Genomic DNA, 15,554 nt, shown 5'->3' on the forward strand with positions numbered 1-15,554 from the left:
CTTCTCCCTTTACTCCTGGAGAGAGACCCACAACCCCAATCTGATTCTTCCTCAGCTTGTTTTCCAGTATGATCCTGTACACCATAGCCTGACCTTGACCCCACTCCTTTACTCTTCTAGTAAGACCATAAACTATCACTAGATATGTGCACTTGTAGTTAACTTGTGGCTACTACGGACCCCCACCTCAACTTCTCTCATCGACCCCAGTCTCTTCAAACTCCACCAAAGTGATACTGAATGCCACACCCATCTTCAAACCCTGTAAACCACCACCTCCAGGAGAATCACGAAAGGATAATTAAACTTTAGACCACCAGCCAGATTATAAAGCTCTATTGCCTCGCTTTCTTCGAGCCGTACTATGTGAAGGAGGTCATAGTGGAGTAATGCCAATATGGGTAAAATTAGAAGGTACTTCAAACCTTCAATACTAGGACCGGTGGGGCCCTAATCTCCACGCACAGTTGCGTTCAGGTCAATACCTTAAAACAATTCTCAAAACTGTAGTTTTTTATGAACATACTTAATCCAACGTTTGTGATGAATGAATAAAAAAATTATTTTCTAATCAATGTCTCAATGATTAAAGCAATTTATTCATTGCAAAAATATTTGTTAGTTGAATCTTCATTCATTTCTTCGTACAAATCCAAATTACACTCTTACAAGAGGTTCACTTTTGTAAATGCCCAATGCATTTCGAGCCAACCGGCTCTTCGTCAGGGGCTAAGTATCTAAAGAAATAAATAAACAATGTATATTTACACAATGAACGTGACAATGATGGCAAAAACATCAGTTTGCAAATACATGATCAAACTCAAAAATTCATAACAACATTCTATGCTGAAACAACTACGTGAATGAGTTGAGTGACCGAATAATGACCCAGAATGACCATCACCAAGAAATATTTGAATAAAGTTGTGTGAATGGTGAAGGAAGCGTAAAAAAGCTCAATGGGACTGTTACCTTGTTGATCAATGAAAAACCGCTTTTCAGAACGAAGAATTCAATCTGAAAACAGAACACACTAGAATGTCGTCTCTAAGCATAAAGAAGGAAACTGACAAGAGCGATAAGACGAAAATTCAAATGAAAAAATCATACCGACACAGTACAACGTGGTCGATTCAATGAAGAGGAAACCTATCCGACTGCTGGTTCAAAAAATCACCAGGTGAAACTCATAGCGGCATGTTGGGAGCATGCGCTTATATCAAAGCATGTTAGACATAAACAAGGTGACTGAACAACGATGATCCAACTACATATGCTTAGAGACGACATTCTAGTGTGTTCTGTTTTCAGATTGAATTCTTCGTTCTGAAAAGCGGTTTTTCATTGATCAACAAGGTAACAGTCCCATTGAGCTTTTTTACGCTTCCTTCACCATTCACACAACTTTATTCAAATATTTCTTGGTGATGGTCATTCTGGGTCATTATTCGGTCACTCAACTCATTCACGTAGTTGTTTCAGCATAGAATGTTGTTATGAATTTTTGAGTTTGATCATGTATTTGCAAACTGATGTTTTTGCCATCATTGTCACGTTCATTGTGTAAATATACATTGTTTATTTATTTCTTTAGATACTTAGCCCCTGACGAAGAGCCGGTTGGCTCGAAATGCATTGGGCATTTACAAAAGTGAACCTCTTGTAAGAGTGTAATTTGGATTTGTACGAAGAAATGAATGAAGATTCAACTAACAAATATTTTTGCAATGAATAAATTGCTTTAATCATTGAGACATTGATTAGAAAATAATTTTTTTATTCATTCATCACAAACGTTGGATTAAGTATGTTCATAAAAAACTACAGTTTTGAGAATTGTTTTAAGGTATTGACCTGAACGCAACTGTGCGTGGAGATTAGGGCCCCACCGGTCCTAGTATTGAAGGTTTGAAGTGTCAGGAATCCATGACTGTTGGAATCCACTCCACAGCACGCTATTCAAAAGAAGTGTTAAACGAGTAAAACATTTTTTCAAACACGAACTCGGAGTGCCTCTACCACCCATTTTGTTAAAATTAGAAGGTATCCAGCTATCAGACAAATCAATGTTCCTTGGCCGAGAAGTTTTCTTGGCTTTGGTAATGACCTACCTGGAATTGCCAAATGTTCCGCAGAACTCACTTCCATTCCTGTTGGATTTCCCAGTCTTCTGGCATCTTATGTTCTCTCCTTCACCCTACCTTGTGTTACATGGATCTCCTCTCAGCCATCAATTGTATTTCAGTTGGGTGCAGTCCCAAGTCTTATGTACTTCTTCTAATGACGTAAGCACAAACTGCTTTCTTTTCCGTTCAAAACATATCCAGAACTGTTTTCACCATTCTAATGCACATCATGCTTGTAGAGGAAATCTTTCACTGGTGTGAATAATTTCCTTTTTAGTGATTGTTCGTAGGTCCGGATAAAGATGTTTTCTTTTGGCCCTGAAAAGAGCATGTCTTTCTTTTATAGTCTCTTTTTCTTTTGCTAATAAAGAATGAGAACTCACTGCTGTAACTTGATTAGCTCTATCCAGCTCGAACTTAGCACCTAAATTCAAATCTAGAATGGTCACAAATAGACATGCTAAATATGCGTTCATATTGGCTCATTCAGCTTTCAGCAAGACACTTTGACCCGATGGTGGTGTTTGGTATCTCTTTTCCAAGTGTCCTTGCTTTTTGTGGGAAGCTAGGATTTGTTCTTCCAGTGCTACACTCCGAATAACAACATGCTGTTGCAATGGGGAGTCTTTCTATTTCCTCCTCCAGCAAGGTTCTTCTCTCCTAACTTGAAAACCTCCTTGCAGATGTCCTTGAGACCCAAGTTCACTGTACATCGCTCCAATGTCATCTTTCTAATAATTAAAGATGGATCCCTGAAGCTTCTAGTCATAGTTTCATCCCTTAGGGGACTTACTCTGCTTCCTCAGTTTTTGAATTTTTCTATGGTTTGGTGGCTGGTTTAGAGGATTTGCCCTGTTTTGGGTAGGGTAGGATTGCTGGAACCTTACTTTAATAAGTTGGTCCTTTTGTTTCTGTCCCCCATCAAGCATCAGTGAGAGTCCCAGGAGTACATTGGCAGCTCCTTGATGGCTCGATTTCCAACCCCTATAGATCTCTTCTCCTGTTGATGAATGTCTGATTTCTGCCTTGGATGGTTCAGGGGGGTCAGTTGTGACTTTAGAGCTCCCGTTGGTGTTTGAGATACAGAATGGCGTACCCTCTCCTTTATACTCTTATAACTTGACTGTGCCTTGGGCTAAGATCCAGGGGTGGGGCGACTGACTTTCTCATGGTACTCAGCACTCTAGGCATCAGCCCAGAACAAGATTCACTGTGTGGCCAGCCTATTATGCAGCATCTAATGCTCAAGCGTCCTCCAACACCCAGGGACCCACTTCAGCTCTTTGTTTGGATACCCTTTCTCCTCACCAAATTTTTTGGGATAAACAGTCCCTCCCACCCACCCCCTTACTTTCTGAGGTCTCTCACATGGATGTAGTTGTTGAGAGCTGCCGCCCAAAACACACACAAGGGTCACCCATTTTTGATTATCAGTGATACTCGTGAAGGTCCTCCTACGCTTCTGGGCATGTCTTGTCTGATGAGCTGACTCCCCGTCCTTTCAGCCACCTTCAGCTGCCATTTGGACTTCGGTGCTGCCCGACACTGTGTGAGCCCAGCTGATCTCCATGGGCAGACGACACTCATCACTCCCTCTACCGGCCTGTTACCCAAACTGCCTTTGCTTTTCCTGACCTGAGGTTTCGCAGGCAGCTTACTGCTGTCGTACTTGTATTTCACCAGCTAAGTCCAGTGTACTGCTGAGCCTCATTCTCAGTCCAGGTGCCACCATTCACTGTTTGCCCACCAGGTTGAAGTATTACTTTGTGGGCATGGAGACCAGTGTGGTTTGGGATCTTCTCTTCCTAGGCAATGGCTGCATTTGGCTGAAGAGTTGTGTCCCAGGTCGCCGCATTTAGTGTCTCTGCCTGCTCCGTCCTACAAGCTGCAATAATGGTGAAATGTGAGCCAGAACAGAGTTAGGAGCCTAGGCAGTTTCGCCTATGAGTATCGCACAACCATGACATTATACTAAAAAATTTACTCGCAAAATAAATGTGGTTGTAACTTGCTCCCTGACATTTTAAAAATCTATTCTGATTTTGCGAATCGACCTGTATACTAATAGGTTGGTTTGCAAAATCTCCATTCGGAGAGGGTTGAAGTTTGACCTACCTCATCAGTATTCATGATGTAGTACACAAATTACGACACACTTCAATTGGATGCAATCACAGGGATGCTGCCCTAATGGAATTAGCAGACTACCCTGTGTGTGACCGCTTTTTCATAAAGTATTTTTTTTTAATGCAGCAGAAAACGGGCCCTCATTTTTAGGTCTCGCCTAGCGTTGCAGCGCGAATGTGCTGCCATCGCTTTGCGAGGCATGCAGTATATACTGTAGTGTGGAAGCTCCACCCACTCTGCCAATTGGCTTTCGTCTTTAATGGTGCCTTCCGATTGGTGTGAAGCTTGTTAGTCACTCCTCATTCATCATTTGTATCCTTCCACGGCTAGTGGCCCCTTTACTCCTAACAATATTTTCTTCCCTGTCTCTCCACCCTACCGCCCCCTCCCTCAGTCTGTGACTTCTCACCCTCCCCCACCGTCCACTCCCGCTCGTGTTTTCTTGCCTGCCAGCACTTCCATTTTCATCTTTATCATTGCCACCTTGAAATTTGCGAGTTCAAGATGCGTGCTGTACGAAAGACTCTAGGCAACATTCTGGATATGCATGGCAACCGACGCCTCTTAGTTCACAAATGGCATTGTTGTCGGGCGGGAGGAGCGGCAGTGTTTTACCTCATGCTTAAAACAAGCACTTTTAATAACTTCCTCACAATTCAGTGCTATAATCTTGTGTACTGAGGTGACGCGCTAAAGAAATGCACTTTTTTGAAGAGACATCATCGCACGTTTACATCTTGTTTACTGTATGATTAACATGCCGATCATTTTCACGGCTCGCCCACTGGCTCGTATACGCTTGGCTCGTCTCCGGCTGGCTCTACCTGTTAATTAATATATTGGCTCGCGCACCTCTATGTTACTATGTTATGTTACTGGGTACTTGTAAAGCGCACAGCTACTCCATGGAGTGTCCCGGCGCTGAGAAAGAGAACCAGTGACAGAGCAGTACAGGCATCCCGGGACAACTGATTTATTGTGAGAAAAAACAGGTTTTTAATCCTCGCCTAAGAAGATCCTGTGTCTGACATAAGGCTGGTGGCAGGCTATTCCAGAGCTGAGAGGCTACCGCCTGAAAGGAACGACCACCCATGCGTGAGCAGGAGAACCTAGGAATCCGCGAGAGCTGCTGGCTAGAAGACCTCAAACTTCTTGATGGAACATAGCGCTGGCATCTGTTTCACAGATACAAGGCCCCTATATTATGGAAGGCCTTATAAGCCAGCACCAGGGCTTTGAAATTTGTCCTCTTTCGCACCGAAAGCCAGTGCAAGGACTTCAGGTGAGGGGACATGTGTGTCCTGAGGCCAACCATGAGTATGGCTCTTGCCGCAGCATTTTAGGCCACCTGTAGACGGCCCAGAAGATAGTCAGGAAGGCCAACATACAGAGCATTAACATAATCGAGGCGGGATAAAATCAATGCTTGGACTACTGTTTTCCTATGGAAAACGGGGAGTAGTGGGAGGAAGTTTCTCAACATTTTCAGAAGGCCAAAGCATGTGCCAGCCACAGCTTGGACCTGGGAATTCATGGACATATCCGCGTCCATTTTCACCCCGAGGTTCTTAATAGTTGTGGCTAAGTTTGCAGGGGGGGGGACATATTCTGCGGCCACCACTTGCGCCATTCCTCCTCCTCCCCCGGGTTGTGACCAAAAAAGATCATTTCTAATTTTTCGGAATTACACAACAATTGATTCTGTTTAAACCACTTGAATACTGCTGACAGGCAGATGTTTATCTCATTCCCATTCAGGGCCTCATCCTTACCGCATGCGAACAGTAATTGTGTATCATCGGCGCAAGATATAATTTTAGCGCTGTGTTGTTCTTCCAGAGGTGCCAAGTGGGCCATAAACACATTAAACAGAGTGGGCTTAAAATAGATCCTTGTGGAACACCTACGTTAAGCGGCGGGATAGGGGCCAAAAAAGGGGGAGAACAAACTGTTTGCTGACGGTTTTCCAGGTAAGATGTAAGCCACCGGAGGGCCATGCCCCCTATACCACAGCCTTGAAGTCTGTTCAAAAGAAGCGCATGGGGCACGGAATCGAAAGCCACGGATAGGTCCAACAGCATCAAAACATCTTTGCCTTCACGCCCACCTCTAACAAAGAGAGATGAATGGATACACGACAGTGAGCCCAGTAGATGGTAGAGAAATAGACTGGTTAAGACAAATAGACAAAGTCCGTCTCCATTGCCTCACGTCAGAATCATCACTTTCAATAACCTGGAAATCTGCCGGCAACTCCTGCATGCCCCAACCTCATCCCCCTCACCTATTCTTAGCAGAAGCGGCAGATTCTGTGCCCTGCTGGTGCAGAGGAGCACGGCAGAGTCTGTAGAAGCGCTGCGGTCCCTAGCCTCTCCGGGCGGGCACCTAAGCCTTCCGGGTGCCTTCACACTCAGGATAAATGAATACATTTTGTTCTGTGCTTTAGTCGCCCCTCTGTGAGCACTGTCTGGTAGATGAAGCTCTGTTAATAAACACATTCAGAGAGGTGGTTGTGTACAAACAAACAACAGCCACAATACCGTACGTTTTGAACGTGTAGTTAAATACCTGCTCATCGAGTACCTCATTTGCTGATCATTCCATGGCACTACCAAAATTACATTTGTACACATTTGCTCAACTGTAAAACACTCCCTTCTATGGGTCATTTAACAACTTGGGGTTAGGTAAGCTACTTTGGATGCTGTGTAAAAGAGTAAATTCAAAAATGAATGCAAGGAAACTAAGCAACCAGTACTGTCTAAAACACTGTGAAAACTGACACGCATTCTGGCATTTTGTTCAGTTAATGTTGATTTTCTCATAGATGTGAGTAAAGTACTCTTAATATCTTAATGAAATCTGAACACTTTTAACTAATAGCACCGGGCGACCTTTGACAACGAGGCAATGAATACAATTTCATGTACCCCCTAAGCCCCCCTGCCCCCACCCCCTTGGCAAACTTCATTGCCTCCCAGTGTTTGGGGATAATCAAGATGCAGGAGAGTGAGTCAAATAGTCTAGAAAATGAAAGAGAAGCCAGGATTCGGATTCACATGCTCCAATCCCCAACGCGTTGGTAAGTCTGTAAGCACTACTTTTATTAATGAGGTACGTGCCAAGCAATTGTTGACACAATCCACACTTTGCGTCTTTTTCAATATATTTATTACGAAGTGTAGGACCTTTCCAAGGGATTTTACACACTACATACATTCACTCCCAAAATAAAACGTGTAGGTAAAAAACATTGTCATTTACAATGTCAATAGCTCTAACTCACAAATGCAAGACCTATTTGCATTGCAAATGCTTGTTTAAAAAGTGTGAGTTTGCAGTTGACCCCAGAGCTACTGCCCACTCCCAAACATTTCTTTCTCTTTCATAAAGATAAAGAAGTTTAATGGGACCACTTCCACTTTGTGAATGAGTTACTGCATACTTTAGGAGATGGTAACCTGCCAATTGGGGAGAGATTGTGGTCTAGCGGCTAGACTTCCGACTTTGGAGCTGGGAAACCAAGGTTCAAGCCTCGGGGTCGCGTCCACATCCTTTGATTCTGGGCAAATCACTTAATCTCCCTGTGCCTACCAAAAAAAATGAGTGTGTCCTTGTGTAACGTTACCGGTGCTCATGTAAAGCGCTCTGATACCTTCGGGTCGAGTTCCCACTATATAAATCTGCAAAAAGAAATGGTTAGTAACTGAAATTGTGGTCGCAAACAATTGATACTTAACTTTCCAAATCGCAGTCTGGAAGGGACGATCAAAATTACCCCCTTCCAAATTGCGATTCAAAATGCATTTCTAAACTCATTTAGCTATTAAGTGACCTATTACTAAATCGCTAAATGGGTTTAGTGCATTTAAAAAATGTGTTTATTGGTTACAAAACCTGTGATTTAGCGAATCGCAGGGTTTCAGCCAACTAATTGGATTCAGAAGATCGCCCCCTGTTCTCAGCTCTTATGAGGGATTGTTCGATGGCCTTCACTCTGGAACATAGTGGCTCCTTACTTTGCTCTTTGGCGGAAGCTGAAGCTCTTTAGAAACACAATAAATTGAAAAAGGTATTTCATTTGTACTCCAGGATAGCCGTTTCTACCTTCAAAAAGTTATTGGATTTTCTGCTGTAGGCTTGCAAGTTGACAAATTAAGGTAGCACGTAAAAGACATGCCACAGTTGGATTGTATTTAATTAAAAGTTTAATGCCGTACTTCTCGTTTACTAATTAAGAAACCCTATTTTCCTGAGCATGTGCATTATTAATAACCCGGTAGTCGTTTAGCTTTTGTTAACATGTTTATGTGGGGAAGTTCTTAGTCGTTGCTTAATTGTGCTGATAAAATTATTTTTTTTCTGTTTCCTCTTGTCACTGTATACTGTAATTGGTAAGACTGTGTGACTCACCTTTCTCTGGACTGATGTGTTTACATAAGCAACCCAATCTCTTATTCACGCTGTATTTGAATTGTTTTGCAGTTTAATTTTCCAAACGCTTCTTATTCCTGTCTCATAGGAAATGAATAGCAGCTTTGAAGAGTATGAGAAATTAATGAGGGCTCCAGATTTGCTTGCCTCGGAGACTGGCAATCCCTTTGTTCAAGTTATGGGGCTCATTACCCGGATGTACAAACAGACTGCGATTGCCAAGGTATACATTAAATCTAACCTGGCACGGCTGTTATGTTTAAATGATATTTTCTCTGGCTTGTCTACAAGTAATTTACGTAATAAACTGATAACCCTAGTGCATTTAGACTTTTTGTTACCGTAGTATCAACTTCGAGCGATGCTGTTCTGTATTGTAAGTCAATGCCGCAAACTAACAGACAAACGTTTGCAAAGGTTGTTTTGATAACTGTCAGGGATGAAGAAACCTCAGTAGCATTCAACTACCATGCTTTTGTTTGTCACGATCTATGTTTCTGAGCAGGGGTGTACAGAATTAAAGTAATTTAATTTCATGTAATAATGCAAAATTTTATTTAAATCACAAGAAATTACACATAATTATGTTAAATGCAAATCCATCATTTCTTGTTATATTTTTGCAAAAAATGTGTCTTTGTGTCAGTTTTTGGCTTGAGGAATCATTTGGCGGTAACATGATGCCCAGATAGGTCTTTCCTCAGTTCTAGGGGTCTTTGTCATTGAGCCTGAAGCTGGAGTATATTCCTCTCAAAGGGTGCCACTACCTGGGACACAGCTTTAGAAATAGAGGCATCCATGACTTCACAGAAATGGTCGTCAGTGGTGTGGTACGCGAGATCCTCCTCCTCCAAGTATTCCTCAGAATCATCTATACTTATTCAAGGAGGGGGGTAGGATGTATGTCAAAAGCCTGGGGAACCCAGTAATTCACAATTAATCTTGTAGGGATTTATTAAAAGGCCCAAACAGGCCTTTGGGCAGACACTTCATTTACTCAGTAGGGAACCAATCGTAACCTCCTGAGATATGCTCCTGAATGTCTCACTAGAGATCTGTTCTTAACAGGGTGTGCAGCTCCAGGCGGCGGCTCCTGAAATAGTATTAAGGATTTTTGAAAAATACAGCCCCGTAGATACTGATGCGGCCGGTCGCACTTCACCTTTCAAAAGGATCGGGTGAAAACAACGCGCCGGCCACCCTTTGGAGGAGGTTGGGCTTGTAGGAACGCGTAAAGTGCATTGATTATCATGCGCATGCTCCCTAGCAATTGGATGACCACACACCACCAAGAGCCTTGACTGAAGGACAATATTGACCTCAGTAGAGGAATCCTCCGCTTCGATTATTGATTTACTTCTCCATGTGTTGCAGTTGACAGTGGCCTGAGGCGGAATAAAGATGCAACTATCCCTCCGCTTCCCCGCAGCTAGTTTAATCATGAGAAAAATGCGGCTCCCAAAATCATTTAAAGCAGTCCTCTCTAAAAATCCCTGTGCCAAAGAAGAGGTACACAGTTATCTTGGAGGCCAGAAAATCTGAGCCTAGGGGGGGCTGCCTGGGAAGAGTTGGACAAGGCATCTAGAGTGAGAAACAGTGCTTCCTTATGGAGAGTGATTAACTAACCATTCTTTACCAGCTATTATAAGCCTACTCCAGATTCTGTAATACCGGCAGAAGCATGGGTGGAGCATATTTTTAATCCTAGAAATGAAAATGCTACTGCCCCCCCCCCCCCCCCTCCCAAGTTGAGAGAATTAATCCTAGAAATGAAAAGACTATTAACCCCCCAAGCCGAGAGGGTAGTCACAATACAGGAACATGCAAGGCTTTGAGTGACATGATAGATACTATAGATGTAATTGCCGCCATCAGGCGAAGCCCAGTGGCGAAGCCTCCTGGGCCTGATGAGGTCCCCTTGAACCTCTTCAAAGAAAATGAAACGGTCTGGGCTCCCATTTTAACTAACACTTTTAAAGTATCAATTGAAGGAGAGCTAATCTCATCATGGTCCATAGCTATAGTTGTCCCAATATTTAAGAATGGGATCAAAACTCCGTGGCCTGTTATCGTCCTATATCCCTCCTAGATAGCTTCCTAAACATTTTGGGAAGGATTCTTGCTGGCAGACTTGAAGCCTGGCTGGAATAGAATCAGTCTCTGTCCCGTGCCCAGTACGGATTCCGTCCAGGAGTCAGCCCTGTGGAGTAGTGCATTAATCTGCAACTGACCATAGGGAAATAGGTCAAGGCAGGGTGAGGTTCCATCCACCTTGGGTTCATGGAACTAACCTCTGCCTTTGACTTGGTCAATAGGAGAATGTTGTGGGACTGTATGACCAGGATGGAAATTGAACCAGGTTTAATTGGGCTCTTACAAAGAATGCACTTGGACTCCAACATTAGAGTTGGATGGTAAAGATGGGGGAACTTACAGAAACTATTAGGTCATTATTAGGGGTGACACAAAGTTGTGTCTTCAGTCACTGATTTTCCTTCCTCGATATAATTATTGTTTCATATCCTTTTTGTCTGTGGGATAGTTAGTATACAGCAGATGCGCACAGATGGAGAAGAGCATTTCTAGAATCTCCGCTAATGTTCCTTAAGTCTAAATAAGCCTGGCCAAGACACGTTTACAGGTTGGCAACTTTTCCAGAAATCGTTCCCTGAAGGACAAATTAATGTTTACCTCCGAAATAGTTCTGATGATTTTACACTTTTCTAAAGTGTCTTTGCTGCCAACAAGTCTGTATGGTTGAGCGTGGTTTCTGTGTCCGGGATAAAAAGGAATAGGGTTCCTTCTCTGCTCAAGGCTCAGGGAAACCATTACAATCGTTGTGGTTCAGAGCTCCAAGAGCATCCCTCCAACACTCCTGGGCAACTGGAATTTGCCACACGTATCCTTCCCAGCAATCCAGAGATGGTGCCAGCCCAATCCTGTTGATTGTGGACGGCTTGTTATAACAACTCTCCAGCCTTCTTTTATAGCTCACCTATTCCTGGATCACTACCTTGGTAGTGCTTGTCACATCCAAACAGTTGATAACCTGTAAAGAATAATCATTTAAGAGACTAGTGTGACAAATAGCTGACCTTCCTTGTTTTCAAATGTGAAACAAACTTACTGCCTTATTTAGAGAATTGCAGATGTCCGACATCGATCAAAAAGTGATAATGTGTGTCCACCCCATTTGTGTATAGATCCACCGTGCTCGAAATAGGGTGGACAGGAAAATTGATGCATCTTCCAAACTCTATAAATAACCATTAGTTGGCGTGTTAGTTTGTTTTATTTCTTGACTATGTGATACATTGAATTTTTGTTTTTGTTTTAGGCTGGTGCGGTAAAAGATTATGTTAAAATGATGCTTGAGAACGACAAACTAAAATTTCTTGTTTTTGGTCACCATTTGACCATGCTCCAGGCTTGCACTGAGGCTGCAATAGAGAGTAAGGTAAGGGTCTGTCGTTTTTCTTTTCATATATTTCTTCCCTGAGTTCCAGAATAGATTCGAAACCCTTGGCACAGTAGGTAAATAAATGATTGTGTTGTAGAAAGAGGAAAAAAGTGTCTGCAGTGGCATAAGCCAAATCGTTGGTTTCCCATGACATAGTTTGATTATTTAAAAAAAAAAAATATATATATATATATATATATATATATTCACGCTCCTGTTTGCCCAACAAATCGGAACCGCACTCAGGAACAGGCGGGTCTTACATCATCTTGCAAATCCCTTTATTGCCAATAAGCCAGCATGCACTTGTGGATAATCTTGCGCCCTACGCGTTTCGGGGATCATTCCCCTTGATATATATATATATATATATATATATATATATATATATATATATCCCAAAAAGTGCCCGAAAGCTTGAGGCCGCAACACAGCTGCAGTGAGGTCAACAAACCTTTATTTAAACAACAAAGCAGGTAACTTCGCATCCCTTAACTTCGTCCTTGGTCTAATGCATTTCGGAGAGTCTTTCTCCTTCCTCAGAGACCGCGTGTCAAATGCCAATTGATCGCATACACTGCAACTCCCCTTCATGCTTGTATCTGATTGGCCTCCAGTGTGCCTCAGTGTTCGTAATTGCACAGATGCATGTCGGGAGATGTAGTCAATTCGTGCCTTTTCAAATCCCTTCAGTGGGCTCTGGCCTTGACAGCAATTTACAGGACAATTCACAGCCCTCCATTAGGCTCAGGATGGGACTTTGCCTGCTTTCAGTGAGTGTTACTGCAGCGCCAACACGACGGGCAGGTTCCCTTCGGTTGGACCCTTCATCCGCTCTTGGGTTGCGCGATCCCTCTGCGGCTCGGACTCGCCGCATACAATATTTCCCAAAAAGTGCCCGAAAGCTTGAGGCCGCAACACAGCTGCAGTGAGGTCAACAAACCTTTATTTAAACAACAAAGCAGGTAACTTCGCATCCCTTAATTTCGTCCTTGGTCTAATGCATTTCGGAGAGTCTTTCTCCTTCCTCAGAGACCGCGTGTCAAATGCCAAGGACGCCAAGCCCGCCGGCTGCATCTACTATGGCCCAGGATGGATGGTTCTTGCGGTGCTACCACTGAAATGGGAGGCTCTGCCACTGAATCAAGGGAAGGACTGCTGGCCCTGAAACCGTGGAACATTTTGGGTTGCAGCCAGGGTTTGTGGAGGCTGACCTCCGCACTTAGGAGAAACAAAAGGCAAAAAGAAAGGACACCAGCGAACAAGATACTGACTGAATGGTTCCTGCTATGAGGCTGAGCGCTCGTAGAATGAACGGAGGAAAGATTGTTACCATCAAGGGAACTATTCCCTACAAGTAAGAAGGATATGGAAACTTTTCCTTTTAAAATAGATTAACAACTTTTCCTCAGTTATCCAAGACTGCAACACCTTAAATGTCGGAATTAAGGGGAAGGCCGCACCGTAACTTGAATACCATGATGAAGTATTATGGGTAATGGAGTCCGATTACGGATAGCGCTGACAATGGAGATGCAAAGTTTGAACTCTGTGTAGAAATAATTGCACGATGCAACGAATGTGGGAGTTCAGCTACTATATGTACTCTGATTGCCAAAGTGCGTGTATTCAAACAAAACATTAACATTGATGAAGGTTACTTTAAAACCGGAGGTACGTGTGGTCCCCCCTCGCTGTTTACTATCACAGCATACTCAAGGTGGGAACAGCTGAGCCTCTGGACTGCATATGATTAAGAGCGTTGTACGCTCGAAACACGTAATGCTGCATTCTGTGACTGCTGTCCTTGGAAAATAAAAGCTACTTTTTACTTACTTCTCCGAATGGTGGGCTTCTACTTGCTGCAACTGCGGTATGGTTTGCGTATGGAATATATATATATATATATATATATATATGTATATATATATATATATATATTACCTACTGGCGGTCGCCAGTAGGTAGTTATAGTTAGGACCCTGTTTCCATAGGAAATCCGCAACATTCTATTTGGAATAACTTTGGCGGCGGTCGACGAATCCTCGCGAAATTTTCAAAACTAATGGGGCGCTACGCTCCGCTCCTACCCTGAAAGTCTCGGGGGGGATTCGTCAAGCGGGGGCTGAGAAAAAAGGGGGGTCCCAAAACGCGTTTTCCCCATGCATTTTTCCATAGGACCTTTAGACACAGCTACAGCCCGAACGGCTGAACAGAATTACTTGTAATTTGGCAGAGAGGTAGTCCTCAGGTCAAGGAAGTGCCTTTTGTAGGTCTGGTGTAAATCTGTTCAGTAGTTCCTGAGAAAATAGCATTTAAATCAATATATATATCTGTAAGCGCGCTCCGAGCGCGCACCGTAAGCTTACCGTACGCGTACGGTGCCGTGCGCGAGCGCGATTCTGATTGGCTGTTAGATCTTAGTAAACATTCGAATCGGTCGAAACCAGGAAGTGTCGGCCGCCATTTTCTCTCTCGCACTCGGAGGGGTGGAGGAAAAACAAAATTGGATATCATTAAAAGGGGGCAGGCTAGACAGCTCCTAACCACCTAGCCTTGGTTATGGTGTGCCAGAAGGCCACCCAAGGCCCAAAAATAATTTTTTTTTTTTTTTTAAAAACGGCGAATACGCTTACCGTACGCGTACGGTAAAAAATTAATTAAAAAAAAATAAAATCCATATTTCCCCCCCCCCCCATGTGCAAAAGTTGCCCGCAGGGCACCTTTTGTGCATAGCATATTTCCAATCTGAGAACATGTAATAGAAAACCTTTCAGAACGAAGCGCATAATATGTCCTCCGTGTGCGGATGGTGCGCGAAGGGCATCGTGCGTACATGGCCCATCCAGTCTAACGTGGGCACGCGGTGCGCGTAGCGCACCGCGTGCTCACCGTGCGTCCACGGCACTAACTGCGTTAAGTGGGCGCGCGGTGCGCAAAGCGCACCGCGTACTCACTGTGCGCGCACGGAACGAACTGCGTGAAGTGGGCGCGCACGGCACGAACGGCGTAAAGTAACTTAGCATTTAAAAAAACGTACAAATTCACTGAAAAAACCATAGGTTTCACACAAGTTATAGTTAGCTGTACATTTCACTCGTAAAAAAACAATGAAATTCCACGTTATAGTTAGTGCAGGCAACTATAACTCACGCGACCGCAATCCTCTGCTGATGACATATGTGTCTTTATGAAAAAAAAATATTTGTAATATATGTATAGCTAAAATTTAATGGAAGAAGACATGGGCAAATAAGTGTCTAAATACAGTATTAGCATCAGCAGAGGATTGCGGTCGCGTGAGTTATAGTTGCCTGCACTAACTATAACGTGGAATTTCATTGGTTTTTTACGAGTGAAATGTACAGCTAACTATAACTTGTGTGAAACCTATGGTTTCTTCA

General features: G+C 43.3%; 1 protein-coding gene across 3 annotated transcripts in view; it reads left to right on the plus strand.

Annotated features, from left to right (window-relative positions):
* The window catches only part of ZRANB3 (zinc finger RANBP2-type containing 3), a 615,617-nt gene that overhangs the window by 371,873 nt on the left and 228,190 nt on the right, over positions 1–15,554 (plus strand). For 2 of the 3 annotated variants that reach the window (XM_085645762.1, XM_085645761.1), the window contains exons 9-10: positions 8,779–8,913; positions 12,028–12,147. In XM_085645762.1, the coding sequence (XP_085501888.1) occupies positions 8,779–8,913; positions 12,028–12,147 (255 nt within the window). The remainder of the gene's footprint in view (positions 1–8,778; positions 8,914–12,027; positions 12,148–15,554) is intronic. The other variant, XM_085645763.1, reaches the window with a different exon arrangement.

This window comes from Triturus cristatus, chromosome 3_1 (genome assembly GCF_964204655.1).
Source record: "Triturus cristatus chromosome 3_1, aTriCri1.1, whole genome shotgun sequence".
Lineage (NCBI taxonomy): Eukaryota > Metazoa > Chordata > Amphibia > Caudata > Salamandridae > Triturus > Triturus cristatus.